Genomic DNA, 18,503 nt, shown 5'->3' on the forward strand with positions numbered 1-18,503 from the left:
ACATTCTAAAATGAGGTACCCGTCTAGTCAGCCTTTAAATAGATGATTTTCTAATAGGTGGCGTCTCAGTTTATCTGCATTCTTCACTTTTACAGCCTTATATTTCATAATTTGGTGACCCATTGGGAGATTCAGCTTATTCTGTAATAACACACTGAAAGGGGAATTGTGGAGGAGCATTATGGCTTGTAGCCACTTATTACATAAGATGTCAAATTTCAGAAGCCAGACTTAGCCCCGACGTAATTCTGTCAGCTTCAGTGGTTTGTGCCAGGACTGTTTGGTTTTGAAGCCGAATGTACAAAAGAAAAGCCGTAACTTCCAGTCTTTGGCAAACAGTAAACGATGTGGACCACATACTAAGATATGTTATAGACGCTTGGATTTTGTCAATAGGTAGTATTTTAAAAGTGAAGTGGTTAAACTCTTAATGTAAATGAAGGGGGGGGGGGGGGGATAAGAGAGGTGGGGGTTTTGTACACAGCTATTGGAAACTAACGTTGCAAAGCTGCTATTTGTCATCCAGATCACTTCTTCTGTAAACCTCAGGTTCCGCATACAGATGCTTTCTCTGATCATAAATGGTGACGGCTAACTTGAAATTATAATTAAGCGATACTACCCAGCTAGAGCAGAGCCGTATTCCTTGCTCGGCCGATGCCCGTGACCGGACATGCTGTGGCGCTTCCCGGGAGCAGAGCGAGGATCCTAACGCACGAAAATAGACATCCCGCCTCGCAGGCGCACGGAGAGGGGGAGAGCCGGTACCTCTCAGAGGGCACCCCGGCCCCGCCACGGCCCGGCCCGGCTGCCGCCGCATCGCAGCATCGCTCGGGAGCAGCCCAGGCGGGGGCCGGGGGAGGCGCAGCTCGGCGCAGGGTCCGGGCTTTTCCCCGCGTCGCCGCCAGCCCCCGCAGGCACCGGCAGCTGCACGGAGCTCCGGCCGGCAGCCCGGGTCACGTGTGAGGGCCGTAATCCCGGAGAGGGGGTGTCATTACCGGGGGAAGGGGGCGGCGGGAGGAGGGGCTGCCGCCGATGAGGGCTGAAGCCGGGTGCGCGGCCGGCTGCGGGCGCCGGAGCCGCGGGCGCCGCTGCGGGCGAGGCGGGGGCTGCGGCCGCGGCCATGGCTTGGCCCTGCATCAGCCGGGTGTGCTGCCTGGCCCGCTTCTGGAGCCAGCTGGACAAGTCCGACCTCTCCGTGCCGCTCACCATCCACAACTACTCGGACATCGAGGAGCAGGAGGACGGTGCGCCCCAGCGCGGCGGGCCCCCCCCGCGGGGCAGCGCCCGCCCGCCCGCCCCGGCCCCCCGCCCGCGGGACCCCGCCGCCGGGAAGCCGGGCGGCCGCAGGAAGGGCCGGGCGGCCGCCGCCGGAGAGCCCTTCGCGGCGGAGACCCAGTACCGGCGGGACTTCAGAGCGTGGCCCCTCCCGAGGAGGGACGCCTTCCCCTGGGTCAGCGCCAGCAGCGGCGGCGGCGGGAGGGACGGGGCCGCCCCCCAGCCCGCCCCGGGCCGCGCCGCCTGCGCCCTGCCCGGCAGCGGCGGGAGGCCGGCGGTGGACGGCTGCGGCGGCCCCGAGCAGCTCCGGCCGCGCTCGCAGGCGGACGGCGGCCACACCACCTCCTACAGGTAACCGGGCCCGGGCGACCGGCGCGGGGGAGCTCCCTGCCGCGGCCGAGGGATGCGCCTCCGCAGCGCGGGGCGGGGATGCCGGCGAACGACGGCGGCGGGGGGCTGCAACCAAGGGGAGGAGGAGGAGGGGGACGGGGCGCTCAGCCTGCGGCCGAAGCCGCGTTCGCTTTCGGAAGCGCGGCCCCCAAACGCGTCGCTTGCTCCCCGGGCGGGTGCCCGACCCCGGCTGCGCTGGCCCGGCGAGCCCCAGCTGCGCGCCTTTGCAGCAGAGCCTGCGGGGCACGCACCGCGGCCGCCGGCTGAGCCGCCCTGCCTCTCCCAGCTCCTGCCGTGGTTAAGAGGGAGCGAAGGGAGTAAGCCGGGTGGGATCCACGGTGCCATCCCCAGCGCAGCAGCGCTTTAGCTGACCCGCGGCAGGGAGACACGGGACTTGGGACCGCTGGAGCTGCCCAGGACCTGTCCTTAGTCAACCGTCGCACTGAGCTGCGCTCCCCAAATCGGTCGGTGCCGTCATCTTTTTCCCTTTAAGGCTCCTGGAACGCCACGTTCAAGTTGAGCCGAATTACCGCCTCAAAGATTAGTCAGACGCAAACACATAGGGGATATACCCTCAAAAATATGCCCATATGGGCAACGGGAAGAATTGTCACAAACCACCTTTCCCAAAGAGCTTATAAAAACGATTAAGTGACTCTTACGTTACTGATGCCTTCCTCACCCTGTGATCAGTATGACTGATCACAGACACTTATTTTCTGGAACGAGCAATCAGGTGCAGGGACGCACCTAAATTCGGCCCCTCTTCTCATTGACATCCACCATGGGAGGAGAGGGGATTTCAGCTCCGACAAGGCTGCTGTTGAATATTGTACCAGTTTCGCATTGTTACCACGTGTTCCCCAATAATGATGTTTGGCAGGTTTTAATACACCTATGAGGTATGTTAATAGAGTAATTCTTTTTATTCCAATAGAATTCCAAGTATTTAGACACTTATTATATACCTAGGAGACATTTCTCTTCATAATTGCAGTTTATTAGATTATTTATCACAGTGGGGGCCCTGGGAAGGATTACAGTCCTGCGTGAGAAAGCGTATTGCTTATCCCGCTCTTCCCCACACAGGCAGCTGCCCTGGTACTAGGGCAGTTAACATATGGACTCCAGAAGGGATAACTGCAGTATTTGAATTTATGTGTCATTTTATCCTTTGCCACATCTCACAGGACAATCACAGAGTGAAAGAAAAGCACTTTTAAATTTCCAAGGAGCACAGGAATTACTTCAACAGAGAAACCTGCCTAGAACAAGACTAGCAAGGTTCATCTTTCAGAAATGCATCCATCTCTGCATTGTTGTTGAAGCCTCCCCCTCTTCTTCAGCCTGATCCCAGAGGAAGGGCGCATTAGCCTGCATTAGAGCTGCAGCTTCCTTACAGCTGTTCCAACTCTCAGCAAAGAGTCATTTCCCACACCTTTCTTCCCGCCGACTTGTCTGTTCTTACACACGGTTCTCAACTATTGTCATGAAAGAGCAAAAAATTTGCAGATCACAGGACAAAGCACTGGTAGTGGTGAGATACCAATCATGCAAATCAAAACAAGTTTTAGAAAAAGTAAGACTTCAAGGTAGTCAGGGAACTCCTCAGGGCTGACAGGAGGAGCAGTGCAGGACAAGGACAGAGGCACAAGCCGGGGCAGGCGCAACAGGACAAAGTTCTCATGTAGTGCCTTTAAGCTGTTTGAAGGCTATACAGTACAACTAATGCAGGCAGGGCTATACAAGTCAAATCACCTTTATCTTACTCCAGTAGTTCCCACAGTTTCTTTGAATTATTGCCCAGTACAATATTGCAAACTTAAGAAATCCCCGTACCACTGAATGCACCCTAGAAAAGTCAGAGGAGTCACAAAAAGCAGCAGGAGGAAAGTCCACAATAGCTTTGCAGGCTGCAAAAGTCTATTTGGATTTGTTGCCTTTTTTTTTTTTTTTTTTTAAAGGAAGACTAAACAGGAACAGAGCAGTTGGTACTTGGCAGAGTTACACTCATTTTCAGTTACATGTGGGGAACTGGGCTTGCATTTGGTAGCTTCAGTCATGCTGAAGCCCCAGGAGTGCTCCACTGGTCTGAGGCAGAGAAGGGGCAATCCACAGCACGCCCACCCTTTGCGAGCTGAGCACCCACAACCACGAGGAGATTTCCACTAGCCCCGCTGCAGTTCAGTCCTCCTTTCCTCTTACCTTATTATTTTCCAAAGGCAGCATTGCAGTCTGCACATATTTATCTCATCTTCAGGCAGTAGCCAAGCAGCACCATTAAGGGTTGATGTTCATCACCTTCCTAACAAAGGACAGAGCAACCCTACTCGTGCATTAAACTATCCCTTGGTGGCCACGCACAGCTCCACTATGCTCTGGCAGCAGGGATCTGCCCCGCTTCTTGTAGGCTGCACCCACCCACAGGTGAGGAGGCAGCACTGGGGAAGCAGGAAAGGCAGATCAGCTGCGGTGGAGGCAGAGCAAGGGGGATTTCTGTTACTGGAGGCAGCTGGAGGGTGCTGGGCCCTGAGGAGGAGGTTGGGCGTGAACTACATAAAGCCTTTAGGGGGCTTGGGAAAAGGGAGAGGGTGTCCCGTACAGAGACATGCAAGCAAGGACTACTGCAGGTAGGTTAGAGAGGAGCAAAGGCACGGAAGACACGCATTTTTGGTCAGACCCTCTCATTTAACCTTGGGGACATTCCCTCTTTTCTGGTGTTGCAGGAGTATCAACCCTTCCCTATGGCTCAGCCCTGTGAGGAGGTTGAATGGCCCTGAGAACCGGGCTCTATGTGTGGGGAGCTGCATCTGTTCTGAGAAGAAATGTGTCATTTGAGTCCTATGTACTACAGGTGCTTGGGCAGGCTCTGCACCTAGCCAGGTCAGGCATGCGTGACAAGGCTCTGGCAGGTACGATCGGCTCCTACAGTGTGGACGCTGCCAGTCAGCAGCCTCCAGCTGCATTTTGTGACTTTGTCAGGTCTCAGCAGCTGGCTGGGCTTGCTTGATGTTACAGAGAAAAGATCTGAAGGGAAGAAAAGACCGGCTTGAACAAGACACTGCAGAAAAGGTGGCATTGACACGTGGTCCACTCCAAGCTTTTAATGGCCGTGGTGGTTTTCTTGCTTAATTCTGTAAGGCATTGGGGTTTTTTTTAGGTTTTGTGGTTTGTTTCTTTCTTTTTAATTCAGGGATTCTGGCTGCGTGGTTCTACAACAGCCTGTTGAACGTTTATTCCTGTGGAACACCCAAGTGTAGCAGTGAGTCCCCTGTAAAGTTCAGCACTGTTTTTTATGCTTTCGTGCATCAGTACACTGCTCCCATGAGGCTTCATTCTGCAAGTTCCTGCTACATCTTTCTCTCTGCACTCATTTTTAAGCACAGAAGAAAATTCAGCTGCATACAAAACTGGTTGTACATAATGCAGCCAGTCAGCCTGACCTGGCATTTACGAGAACAAAATAAACCCACCCCTAGGATCAGTGACCAAGACAAAAAGACCAGTCCCATTCCTAGTGACTTCTGGGGGAACCTTTCTACGGCCAAAGATAAATGTGGAGGGTGTTGGAAGAACACCTGTGCCTCTGAAGAAGCAAAGATATCTTTAATTTTGAAAGAATTAGCTCTGTATAAAGGGTGGAAGGACAGCACAGCTGCCTGCCCTCCGAACTATTGTCCCATGTCCCCAGGTCTTTGGGGCAGCTCCTGTCTCCAGTCCCTGAGATTTTGGCTGGAGTTCTGCAGGGTCTGAATGAAGTCAAACCCCAGCTGGGCTACATGGGGGGAGCTCAGGCACACAGGCTGAGGCAGATCAATAAAAGCTGCACTTGAAAGGCTAAAATGGGATATACTCCAACTGTGAAAAGATCCCAGGGACTGCTGCAGAGGGTTGCAGTAGCTTACACCTTACTGATGCTGGAGGAGGCGGAAGGAAGCGCTGAGCAGCCCACTTTGCACCTTCCCAAGGGTTTGTCCGTTGGAGTTATGGAAGTGACTTCTCCTTTCAGCAGTAAGTTTCAGGTGCTGTGTGCTTTTGGCTTTGCACACAGTTAGTTGTAGTACTAGGTCTTGATTGCATTTAGCAGACATTTTAGAAGTAGGTAAGTGCTTTACTTTGCCCCCTTCTACTGTGGATGAGAGAAGCTGGTGGTGTCAGCAGGTATCTCCAGCTGGCTCTGTTCTCCGGATGTCATCTTCTTACCTTGTGAGAAGGCAATAGGGATGAAGGCACAACCTCTCTGGTGGGGCTGGTATTGCTGGGAGGGGAACCCTGTTCAAGGCTCAGCTGTACTCCTTTAAGTCGCTTCAGACCTCAGTTTCCCCTTCGGTAACATGCCAGCTTTTGGAAAGCACTTCAAATGTGTAAGTGAAAACGTTGCATCAGAGCTGTGAGGGATTGTTTTGCCTTTTCTTCCCCCACCTATTGGCTTTGCTTGTATTAGCACTCAGGGAAGGTGGAGGATGACTGCAAATTTCTGCATACACACACGCCAGCCCCGAGCAAAGCCTAATCTCCGCAGTTGGTGTTTCTGCACTATAGATGTTTTAAGCAGGTATGAACATCAAGAGCACTTGACTTGTTCGCAGGTGGGAGGCACAGCAGTAAAGCAGACCAAACCGGGGGTCTTGAGATCAGCAGGGTTTGCTGCTCACCCAGAGCAAGCAATTTTGTTTTGATGAAAACGCATAAAGAGCTGGGGTCATTAAGGGGAAAGGGCCTGATGTGCCATTGCTAATGATTTTGGGAGTAGCAGGGTGGAAGATGCCTCAGCAAACTGAACTCCCACCTCCTTGCATGAGTATTCAGCATGTGCCATTCGTTGCACCGTGACCATGGAGCAGACATCCTCCCCACCAGGGAAGATACTGCAGAATGAAGGGGAATCACACTTTTCCCCATAACTATGGATGCAGTCACAGAGCGTGTTACTTGGCTGTCTATACTATTCCCCCACCTTCAAATAGTGCTTGTGCAGAAAGGCAAGGTGAACTGTGGTGACAGCTTCACATTAAAAAGCATCTTATTTCAGCTGTGCAGCAGAAAACAGAAAATACCTGCACTCATGTTCAGCGATGTGTGGGATCATGGCACACACCTGAGCTGGCAGGGTTAATAGTACTGTGTATGAGGAGCTCCATCCTTGATCCAGTAAGATATTTAAATGCATGCTTATCCTTAATAATAGGAGTAAAGCTTTTATAATCAAGGCTTACAGTTATCTTTACATTCTTAAGTATCTTGCTGCTTGGGGAAATTAATACTGAAGCCCCTGATTTTTACGCTATTTAAGAAGCAAGCTTGCTTGGTGCAGGCATTGGGATGGCTCCAGAGAGACTCACTATGCACTGCATAGCCTGGCTCGGGGGAGGGAGGGCTTGGAGGGGGACAGAGCTGTGTGAGGAGAGAGCAAGGGCAGCTGGAAATAGTGGCTCAAGAGAGGATGTCTCTTCTGCAAAGCACGCTGCAGAACTGAAATGGGGAAGATTCAAAGCTGTTCCATAAAGGTAGGAGGAATTTCCTCCACTCAAAGTACACCCAAACTTACATTAAAGGAAAAGGGGAAAGAATGGGAAGTGGGATAATGACAGAAGTCAAGACCCGAAGATTACCCACAACCCCCTATTCACACAGCTCCGATAAGAGGGAAGCAGCTGCCTGTCCTACCACACCACTCTAAGTGCTCCTTCCTTGGGGATCTGTCTGTGAGCAGAGCAAGCCCCCAAAACCCACCCTAAGACAACAGTTTGAGGCTTGTGGGTTTTTTCCTGGCCTTTCAGTCCAGTCTTTTGCTGTTGCTTCTTTCCTGTGAGTTATGAGCAGCTCCAAGTACTGCCTGACCTTACTATAAGTGAGACCCAAGACAGGAAGCAGCCAAGTGTCTTCTGCTTTCCTCCTCTGTAATTCCTGTGTGCTGGTCTCTCCACCCCTCTAGTTTTTCCCTCCATCAGCCTTTCCCCCATTTCTGTCCTTGTGCTGTGCTCTTTGGCTGGGTAGGAGAATGGGCACAATCTGCTCCTGCGTCCAAGGCTTGGAAGGGCCTCCTGCACCCCACTGGTGTCTGACATAGCTCAGAGGAAAAGCAGTTTAATGGCTCCATTATCCAGGAAGGCTCCTGGCTTTGTCCATCATGCAGAGCTCACCACTGCATCCATGACTCTTTACACTTGCAATTCTCCATTGACCAGGAGATGTCACAGCACCCTGATCTGTGCCGGTCTTTGCCATAGGCAGACTCAGCCTATCCTCTGGGAGAGCACTGCTGGCTGCCCAACTCTACCTGGGCAAAACAAAACTGTCCCACCTGAAGGGGTGGCTGCATGACTGTGCCAGGAGCCTGCAAGGAGCTGTGTCGCAAAAAAGGAAGAATTTCACACCCCACAACTTCTGCCCAAACCCCTTGCACACCAGTCTGGCTTCCCCAACAGACATCTAGAGTAGTGTGTACCTTGAAAAGAAAATAACACAGACCCCCAAGCTGTGCACGCAACTTTCCTTCTGAAGGGAAAATGGGACGAATGTTCATTATGCTGTTTAATTCTCACTGGTGCACTGAGTATGATAAGGAAGAGGGCAGTGGAAGAATAAATGCAGACTAGCTTAGGCAGTGTAGCTCAGAGTTACATTCAGCTAATGAGCCTTTTTCTCCATTTCTTAAATGAGAAATGGGATTGTAATGCAGATACTCAGAATGCCACTAATAATTAATCATGTGAAGCAAACCATGACATAAAGATGAGGTACTAAAATGACAGCTGTGATGGCATTGGTGGTGTACTAGGAGGCAAAGGAATAGTATAAATGCTGAACGTAAATCTGTCTGGAGACAGCAGCTCCAGCATTGCAAACAACACAGTCGGTGTTTCCACTCTCCACCTCCCCACGCCAAACAGAAATGCCCTCCATCTCAGTGAAATTAAAAAGCTTTCTAGGTTAGATTTTCACTAGGTCAGTGAAATAAAAAAGATTTCACAGGCAGCTTTCTCTGCAAGGCCAGAAAACATTTGTGGAGCACACAAAACAGGGGAAGAGCTGGAGGCAGCACATGGGCTGGCAGCCGCATGGCTCGCAGCACCCAGCATCTTGAGCTGCAGCAGCAGCATACTGTGTTTGGAAGGAACAGAAGGACCAGCCCTGAATCCATCATTCCCAAGTCGTGCCCTGAAGTCTGTAAGGCCACACGGTAAATCATGGTGAGAGCCGGTGGGAGCATCCACCTTCCTGGTCCCCTGTCTAGGCTCTTTGACAGCCCTCGTACAGGCAGTCCTGCTCACCTGGGGAGGGACATGGCACACAACCACCAGCTCACTGAAGCAGCTGTCTTCAAAGGTGGGCTTCATAGTAACGCCCTGGTAATTAGTAGTCCAATACTTTTTTTTGTTTCTAGCATGTACATTAGCTATACTCCCACTTGCTCCATTTGCCATCACCACTGGGGGGTTAAACTGTCCCAGCAGGCCACTAGCCTCCCACTCTCCCCATTGCATTGATCCAAACCTTCCCCTCAAGACACACCCCAACACATTACAAAAGAAATGCCTTTCCCCAGGCTCTATTAAACAATTATGAGAAAGAGCAAAGAAACAATCGACGAAGCAGTGATTTATGTGATCAAAGCAGTTCCACAGAGTAACGGGGCAACCACCTGCAAAAAGCTGCTGCTTATTCCTTGCTAGAGCAAGTTGGAGGTAAAGAAAAAACAGTACACAAAAAGCAGCCTTTCCCTTCTGATCTCTACTATTTTAAAGCCTGCGTACAACTCAGGAGGCCTTTTTCTTTCACAACCACAGTGCTTTAGTACTTACAAGTACCACTGGGTCATTCCTATTCACGGAGATCAAAAATCTCACCTCTAGGTTGTAACAATGGAGAACAAAACAGAACCTAAAGAGACCCTGGATACTGCCTTATGGGCCTGGAGGCTATTTCCCCTCCACTGCAGGTCCTTGCAGACCCAAAGTAACCTGACAACTGCTGCTGTCTAGGGACAAGGGGAGGGAGGGTACAGCAGGAGGGACGAAGATGACCGCCTCCAGCAGCAACAGTCCATGTCTCTCATGTTCATGCCCAGCAGCAGCTGGGGATGGATGTTGCACCACACAATGCTCTCCCCTTCTCCATACCATTTCTGTAATTCCTCTCCCACCGTGCTGTTCTCTTGCTAATAACTGCTACTTGTGTGATCTTTGACAAGATACTACCTACAGTGACGGACATGGGGAAGGGAGAGAGAGACAATGCACTGGCTGAGCTGGACCTGACACATTGGCTTCGTCAAGCATAGGGAGCAAATTTGCATCAGGGAGTACAAGCAGGAGGAAGACAGTCACTTAATCTTGACCCTTGGTATCTTAAACTATGTGACATTAAAAACAGGTTGTTCCTCTTCCCCAGGCTCTGAGTAGCTCGTGCATTTTGCCTCCACTCATGACTCCAAGACCGATTTCTAGTCAAGTCACCAAATTGGTATTTGGGCCCATGTTCCTTCTAACTCTTGGCTATACAGCTAGAGATGGGTGCATGCATCCTGCAAGCTGAAAGGCAGAGCAAATTTAGTTAGCTGTACTTTCTGGACCAAAGGTAATAATTCTGGTTCCTTGATTTTTTTCAAGTACCCCAGCTCCCAGCAGAGATAAGTCATCTCACGTTTGGCCCAGCCCTTCCCTGTGGCTCAGAGTCCTGGATTCCCCCAGGGGGAAAGCCCGATTCCAAGTAAGAAAAGGTGCTGTGGTTCTGAGCCATGACAGGACCTGCTCTCACATTTCTGTTTCCGTGGGTGAAGGCAGAGCATTTCCTCATTGCATGTAGGTGCCTCAAAAATAGTTTTGACTATCCAGGCTGAGAGGAGAATGGTTTGGCTTCCAGCCAAAATGAGGGTCCTGTGATCCAAAAGGGCTGTGTTTGGGGGCCTGCCAAATCAGCAAATGATCTGCTACAAAGCAGCGAGACAGAGCTGGCTGCAGAGACAGGCAGCACAGTCATTCATTGAAAGCTGGGGACACACTCCATTGCAGTGCGGAGACCAGCCGGCACGAGGATGAATGGTTCGGAATCAATGCCACCAGCATCCTTGAGGCAATCCAGCTTTATGTGGGGCGGCAGGTTCCAGTTCTTGGAAACCGCTGGGACGTAATTGATGCCTTTGTACCACTTTGCTGATATTTTGCCCAGTAGCTCTGTGTCCTCTGGCTGCGCAGCAGAACAGACCTCAGACTTAACTCAGCATTCGCACGCATCTGCGATTCCATGCTGAAAGGTTGCCTTCTTGGGGCATTGCTTGGCCAAAATCACCTTTCTGCAAAGGTGCTTCCTAATCCTGAGGTGCTAAAGCAGCAGGATCCACACCACCAGCACCGGGAGAGCTGCGCAGGCACCTAACTGCTGCCTGAGCAAGCTTGAACAGCAAGACGCAGAGAAGGCAGAAGGTGGCTGTTCAGAACAGTGAAAGCAAACCGATTATAGACAAGATTTGCAGTCCACATAGACAGCCCTGACAGGGGCCCGGTTTTGCTTTCCAACAGCGGGAAGCTCTTCCATAGAGCAATATCCATTACTAAATGAGTGGATTTAAGAACTCACTCCACACTCAAGCTGACAAACTGCTGTCAGCCCTGGCTGTGGGCTCCTGTCCATTTCCTTGTGCCTGCACCCATACTCATCTGTCCTGACAGGATGCTAGTGCCGGCAGCTAACTCAGTCAAGAAACAGTTACTTAATTTTTTGGAATTAATTTTGGTAGCATGCTGGTTTCTCACTGGCTTAGATACAGTCCAGAGCTGTACCCTGTATCTACAAATCAACCAAGAAAAGAGGCAGCATTTTAAGGCTGAGTCTGTTTAGAAATCAAGCATAAACCAGGCAGTGGATATTTTGGTAATATACTAAAAGGATCAAGACCAAACTACACATTCTAAAATAATATTCCACACTTACACACTTTAAATAAGATTTTTAAAAGAGGAATTTGCAGCTACTATCAAAATAGCAAATAGGATGCTTGGGGAAAAATGAAGATCAGAAAGGCTGTGATCAAAGCTAAGCTCAGCACATTAAAACACAGCCTATTTCCCTAGCCTGGCCATGGCTCAGGACTTAGTCTTACCCCTTGGTCCTGTGTATAAGCAGCTAGTAAGATGCAGTTATTATTTAAGTATGCCGGGTATGAACATAAAATTGTCACATCTTTGTTAGTCGCCTCCCCTTTTTCTACAGAAACTGCCTGAGTTGGTTGCCAGAGATACATACACAAACAGAGCAGACTTCCGTCTTCTCCTGAGAGCAAACAAGCCAGCTCAGCTGGCTGTTACTGCAGCATCCAGAAAGTCCTAATGGAGAGGGCATTAGTGAAGCCTGTTTGTGACAAGAGGTACAGAGAAGCAGAGGGAAGGCTGCAGAAGGGAGTTGGCAGCTGAGCTAAGCTAGACCCTGCCGTGCTGTTCTTCAGTGCTCTCAAAACACGTGCTGCCCCTTTCTCAGTGCAGCCTCTGCACCCATTTCTCAGATGTCACTGCTCCAAGAGTAAGTCAGCCAAGTGCCTTCTCAGACATCGTCATGCAAAGTCACAGCACTTGCCCCCATCTCAAGGAAAATCATCAGCGGAAGCATCTGCCAGCTGAGATGGCATCTCCCTTCGGATGCATTTCAGACTGAGTTGCCACAGAGGCGCAGCAACAGCACACATTGGCAAACGTGCCTGCTGTCGAGAGAGCTAAAGCCAAATAAGGGAACATCAGCAGCCTGCATCCACCCGCGTGAAGGCTAAGCACTCGCAGCCCCAGACCAAGATGTTTTACACTGTAAATGGTCAATGAGCTAACAAGAAAAAGTCACCCTGACTTTTCAGGATGACTCTTTCTTATCCAGGAGGAAAGCACCAAGCACCTCCAGGAGAGAGCATGTTTTGACAGGAAACAAACTCTTAGTTAAGTCAGGGCGTCCAGTTAGCTCAGTCTATGCCCTGTTGCATCTTTCAGCCTGGGCTTTCTGAGAAAGGCAGGCCTCTAGGCTCAGTTCTTTTATTCTTGGTATGTCTTAGACAAGTTCAATCCTATGAGCTGACTGTAACCAGCCTTGCCTTCTGGCTTTGCAGCCACTCTGAGCACAAGTACCATGTGAGTATGTTGTGTTTTATGGGTTCTTCTGTCTTGACAATCTCATTTCAGGCAAGAGTATCGCCCATGGACTGGAGCAAAACCATCCAAGCCTATAAAGACAAAGCAAGGCTTCATTATTCCAGAAGACCATTTTGTTCAAGAGACAAGCTACAAGGCAGATTTTAAGGTAATTAACATTTTTTAAATCCCAAAGCCAACGTGAGTAAAGCCCAAAGTATGCGTCAGGAACTCTTCATTTTGTATCAGTGTGGTGCGTGTAGAATAAAGCCGTGTCCTCACTGACCACTCGTTCATCACTGCCCATTAGGTAATGTGCCCACCCCTTGCTTTCAGAGAGACATGCTAGAGAATGCCATACCATAACTTACCATAATTCAACCCGAGACTGAAATTTTAAATAGCATGACAGTCAGGAAGTTCAAGATTTGCAATTCCCTCATTTGGATACCTTATGTACAAGGTGTGTGTCATTCTCTCTCTCTGTGTAAGGTGCATTTAACACCCTCTGCACATACTCAGAGCTGTCAGCGTGCACTACCGTTAGGGCTGTAGCACAAGATTCAACCTCTGGTGCTAACATCAACCATGGACACAGGTGTTTGGCATGGGAGCATTTGCAGATCACTGCCTAAGGAACAGCACCCACCCACACAGGACAAAACTCCCCTGTGCTGATAAGGGCAGAAGCTGCCCCTGCTACCAACACCAAGGAGGACATAGCTGTGGCAAGCAGCTGAGCCACACAGCTCTTGGGCCTCTGAGACTTCCTTGGGATTTTCCTGCGAGTTTCTACAACTCTCTATACCAGCATAAGATCATTTTCTTATTGGTGAAATACATCTAAGCGTTACTGAAAATCCCACAAGGAAATGTTCTCTCTGTACTCAGCATTTTCCCTAGCAGGGCCCTACATACTCCCCGTCCCCGCATGGAAAGAAAGCATACACCGATGAGGCTCTGGTTTAGCTGCTTTTTGCATTAGACCACCAAAGAGAATGGCATTTCACAACCAACTGCAAAAGCCATTCACAGGCTGCACCGAGTGACTTGAAAGCAGACGGGGCTGGGTAATAGCAGCTACTCCAGGGCCACATATAAAAAGTAAATCTTTGCCTTGGAGGAGAGGAGGAAGAAGTGTTTAATCAGCAGACAGTCAAGTGCCTCCTCCACAGAGAATTGCTTGCACACTGCTGCAACAGGGCACACAATGGGTATATCCAGCTCCACTGAAAGTGGGACAGTGACCTCAGGCAAAACAGAATTTGCAAAACTCACCAAAACTTCCTCCTTCCTTTGAATAGTCTGGGCTGCTTACTGAGGTGCAGCAATGAGGGTAGAGGTATTTAACCCTTAACTCTTGTATTTTGACCCTCGTATTTAATCTTGTATTTTGACCCTGGAGGCGCAAAATACAGTGCCTTCCTATTTGGCAGACAGGATGCAAAACAGAGGGTCGTAGATGAACCCCTCAGAGTCCCTATCCCAGTTCTCGAGGAAGAGAAAGAGAAGACTGTAATCACAGACACAAACACATGCCGCCAAGGACACCGCACTCTGGACCATGTAAGCAAAGGTCCCATTTCCTGGAGCCCTAGGGTACCACCGCGGCCTCCCTTGCAGACAACACGGGAAAGGTGTAGTCTGGAATGAAGATGGTGCTGAGGAGCCACCAGTTCAAAGACAAGTCAGACTCTCCCCGGTTTACACTTGGCTATTTGGACTTTCCCTCTTGCCTGAAGCCCATGGCTTTGCTGGACATGTGAGAGTCAGGTTTACTTTGTGTCCTGACAGCCTGCATGTAGGACTCAGACTGCTGGTTCTCCCCAGCTACTAAGCTATGCACAGGCTGTTTGTGATGCTCCTCTTGTTCCTTAGCATGTCAGATTCATCCCCAGAGGAACGGAAAAATCAGAACAACACAACAACAGCAAACAGATCGATAGCTTTCCCTATATTCTCTTTGCCTGTGGTCTTGCTCTTCTTTCTCTACTCGGGATGGTGCCATCAGACTACTTGGCAGCTGGCAAAGCTTTCCACCCTTTCATGCTGTATGGCTGGATTCACCCAGAGTCCTGGGCTGGATGCACAACTAAGGCCAGTCCTGTTTCAAATCCCTTCCATTAGGGAAGACACAAGCATCCAGGCATCCTTCATGCTTCAGTACAACCACAACAGCTACATATTGTGTGAAATTCTGACGCGACAGACAACAGAGAGAGCAACCTCTGTTATCTCTACCTTTCCTCCAGGCCTGAGTTTACATCCTTATCAAAGTCCTTGCAGTTTCACAGCCTGGCATGGCCAGTAACCAATTCTTCTCCTTCAGGTACTCCAGGTCTGTGCCTCTGTTCACAGCACACACAGCTTGTGGCCCCATAAAGCATTGTAGTGGACCGTTCTGACAGAGCTTAGATGGCAATCTTCAGAAGGTTAAGGACCAGGCAGACACCACTGTAATTCCTCTCACTTAAACCCAGCACCAGTCCAGCAGTGAATTTGTGATGTTTGTAGAGTACGTGCCAGCAGGGCTTTGTGAAGAGGGCAGCTCTTTATCTTGCAGAGGCTGGGTCCTGCCAAGGCCTGCCCAGCCATGGTTAAGCCCCATCACACCACACACCTCAAGGTCCAAGGGCTGGGTTACAGCAAAGACCCTCTTCGGTGGCACGGCATCACACCCGCCCTTGAATCACCCTGTACGCTGAGGCCAGCCCCATCGACGCCCAGCCAAGAGCTAACGCTTGTCAGGTAGGGGCACGTTACAGGGGAGAGCAGATAGATTGTCACAGTGCTCCAGATCCCTCAAACCCTCCAGACATTTGCACCCTGTGTCGCACTAACGTTTCTCTCCCCCCTCGCCCCACTAGATCCCAGAGGTGAAGACCAGGTTCTCCCCCAACCCTTCTGCTGTTTTCCAGGCGCCGTCACGGATCCTCAACGTGTGAACCTGGACCCTCCTCACACCCAGGCAGCTTAAACGCAGCGTTTCTGTTAAGATGTATCACTATGCAATTTTCATGAGGAGTGTTAAGATCAAAGAACCGGTATTATCAAAAGCAGCTCCAGTGATTAATGATATGCACACACACTTTCTGTTAACACAACAAACCGCAAAGCGCTTGGTTCAGAACTGGCAAAACACGCTGCAAGGAGTGACCTAGTTTTTCACAGGAGCAGGTTCATTACTGTGCCAGCTGGCGTCACATTAGGAGATTGACTTTGGGCAGCAAAGGCAGTATTGCAGGCAACATCCCTATGCTTAACTACACAGGGTGGGAGGGAAAACAATCACAAGCAGGATAGATAATTAAAACCAAAAAGAGTTTTATTTAGCAGCACCCTCTAAGTAGGCCAGTAAAAGACAGGGAGTGTCTGGCTGACTTCTGAGCTTATGAGGGGTTTTGGAAATAGGACCTCAAATGGCATCACCAGAAATCATAGCATCAAAAGGGCTGGTCTGAACTTCCAGGGTTGTTTTAGCAGCTGGAGGAAGGCAGCATCACTGAACTCTAAAATAAATCTGGCACATGCAGTGTCTTGGGGCTTTAAGGCTGGAAAGCTGGATATTTCCAAAATTGGTGGGCTGACACAGGAGCAAGACATGACTGAACTTTGGGAGACAGCCCTGACAGCAACACACCAGCCTGGTTTGGAGAGGATTGCATGGACAGAATCAGCTAGGCACCTACCAGGCTCCAGAGGATCTAAGATATTTATGTAATTTGTATAGCTGTTAGGGTGAGTGTAAATATTGTATATGGATTTTACCTAAAGCAATTTGTGATCCTTTAATGAAAAGGACATGCTTATACTTTTAATAAATGTTAACTCTTTGCATATGCAAGGTGGAAAATATTGCCTTGAAATTCCTAAATTATTGCCTGTATATTGGTAATGCTATTGCTAGGAACAACCAGAAGCGAATGTTACTTAGAAACTCTTCTTAAAGAAAAATGTAATGTAGAATGTAAGACATCCTTCATTTTTAAGATAGGCCATTTTAAGTGTCATTGTTCTGAAGCTGATTTTTTTAGATTGGTGTGCATTTAACTTTTGCTGAGGTACACATGTTTTAAGAAATCATTTTTTAGCCTTTGTTCATCAAGACTCTAGTGGGTTTACAGTTTCTTTCTCCACAACTTCTGCAATATAATTAGTCTACTGCTTATTTCATGGTTTTACTCATTATTTTGGGTAAAAAAATTGAAAAACTTTTACTTTATGCGTTTGCAACACACAAATGTGTTGGCTAGAATAAAAGGAAACTATCCTCAGACTTGAACAGGGATCAGATATTAATTCACCTGTAATGAAATAGACTTTAACACAGGAGGATTTTTTTCTTAACCTTCCTACGAGCTGAAGTCTAAGGCAAATTTGATGAACTTTGGGGACTCTGCAAAGACATATGCATTGCTGATAATTCCCATATGAACAATTTTTGAACTGTTGGCATGTGGATGTATTTGGAATACATGCAGACAGCATCTTCTCGCTGCATTATGTGAGAATTTAATGGTGCCACCTCTGTTTGCTATACTAGCAGGACTGAACACAAACACGAGAATAGGTAACATCTGCTGTAAGCTGCGTTTGGTTGGGACAAGGGATGGCACTTCCCACACTCATCCTTGGACCCAGAGGAACCTACAGTAATACCAGTGCTTGCCAAAATAATTTTCAGGAGATTCAATTTTCAGGAAATTAATTTAAAACATTCAAACTGTAGTAAAGGTTTTGCATGTTAGATGTTTCTAAGAATTCAATCTGCTTGTTTAATCTCTTTATAATGTTTTTACCAGTTTTGTTCAAACAATTTAAGTTCATTTCAATCCTAGACTTTATTAACAAGAAAAAAAAAAGAAAAAAGGATAAATTGTCTATTCATTCTCTCTTAATTCACTGTATTTCTTAAAAAAAACCACCCAGTTGTAAACAAACTGGTAATATAATAAGCTTGTATTTTATCAAATGGACTGGATTTAATTTAATAAATTAAAACGTATTTTGGCTATTGGTTCTTTCCCAAATCTTTTTTGTTGTAAAACATAAACCTTGGGCATTCAACCTTGCAGGACAATTTGTCACTGCATTTCTCCCTTGCACAGCTACATGTGCAGGACAGCAGGGCAAGATGTCGGGGAGATGCCTGGTTGCATTTACAGCCATCAGCAGTCAATTCCTTACTCCTCAAGCTTATCTACAGGCACAGACCCCCAGCAAGAATGGCTTCCAAGGCACATTTCAAGCTGTGGCCTGACCGCTGATTTGAAAGTGCAACTGCTTTCCAAAGGAAGCTGTTGTTCTGCAGAATTCATAATCACTTACGGGATTTTTCCAAGCCATTTTCAAAGGGAAAGCAAACGATTCAGCAAACAGTCCATCAACATGAAGGGGGAAAGGGGATGAACCAATGATACCAATTTGCTACATTCGCTATCGGACACACAGAGGCTAGATCTACTCTGATGCAGGTGCCATGCTCTCAAGACCCCCTTTCAGCAGTGCCCACAGTGTGCCCTCTTAACAGAAAGGGACAAGCAACTTGCCTTTCACCTCAGTTTCACTCTGCCATCTCACACAGATCACAGGAAAATAGTGCTAGTTCTGAATTTTGACAGAGATCATCGCTTTACAGTTGCTCCCCAGAACATTTTAGTGAGTAAAGGTGCTGAAGGTGCAACCAGCTTCCCTAGATAGTGCGATGCCAGCTTTTCTTACTAT

At 48.9% G+C, this 18,503-nt stretch overlaps 2 protein-coding genes across 3 annotated transcripts in view; one reads left to right on the forward strand and one right to left on the reverse strand.

The window, feature by feature from the left end:
- The first annotated feature begins 970 nt into the window (after window positions 1-970).
- Window positions 971-17,138, forward strand: MAP6D1 (MAP6 domain containing 1). Of its 2 annotated transcripts, none has more exons than XM_030028206.1 (3): window positions 971-1,629; window positions 12,831-12,948; window positions 15,698-17,138. In XM_030028206.1, exons 1-3 carry the CDS (start codon window positions 1,124-1,126, stop codon window positions 15,722-15,724), a joined length of 651 nt encoding a protein of 216 aa, XP_029884066.1. In that variant the 5' UTR covers window positions 971-1,123; the 3' UTR covers window positions 15,725-17,138. The 2 variants fall into 2 exon arrangements, with proteins under 2 accessions (XP_029884066.1, XP_029884065.1); XM_030028205.1 differs by having other exon boundaries at window positions 974-1,629; window positions 15,647-17,138.
- Window positions 12,523-18,503, reverse strand: part of YEATS2 (YEATS domain containing 2) — a 60,065-nt gene continuing 54,084 nt past the window's right edge. The window contains exon 32 of the transcript XR_005933322.1: window positions 12,523-12,871. The gene's annotated coding sequence lies outside the window, so the exon portion shown is untranslated. The remainder of the gene's footprint in view (window positions 12,872-18,503) is intronic.

Source organism: Aquila chrysaetos, chromosome 10, assembly GCF_900496995.4.
Source record: "Aquila chrysaetos chrysaetos chromosome 10, bAquChr1.4, whole genome shotgun sequence".
Lineage (NCBI taxonomy): Eukaryota > Metazoa > Chordata > Aves > Accipitriformes > Accipitridae > Aquila > Aquila chrysaetos.

Excerpts from the sequence above, each read along its gene's own strand:
- MAP6D1 (XM_030028205.1), top strand. The coding sequence starts at position 1,124 with ATGGCTTGGCCCTGCATCAGCCGGGTGTGCTGCCTGGCCCGCTTCTGG. Across the intron at positions 1,630-12,830 it reads GGCCACACCACCTCCTACAG|GCAAGAGTATCGCCCATGGA; the intron begins GTAACCGGGCCC and ends ATCTCATTTCAG. Across the intron at positions 12,949-15,646 it reads GCTACAAGGCAGATTTTAAG|ATCCCAGAGGTGAAGACCAG; the intron begins GTAATTAACATT and ends TCGCCCCACTAG.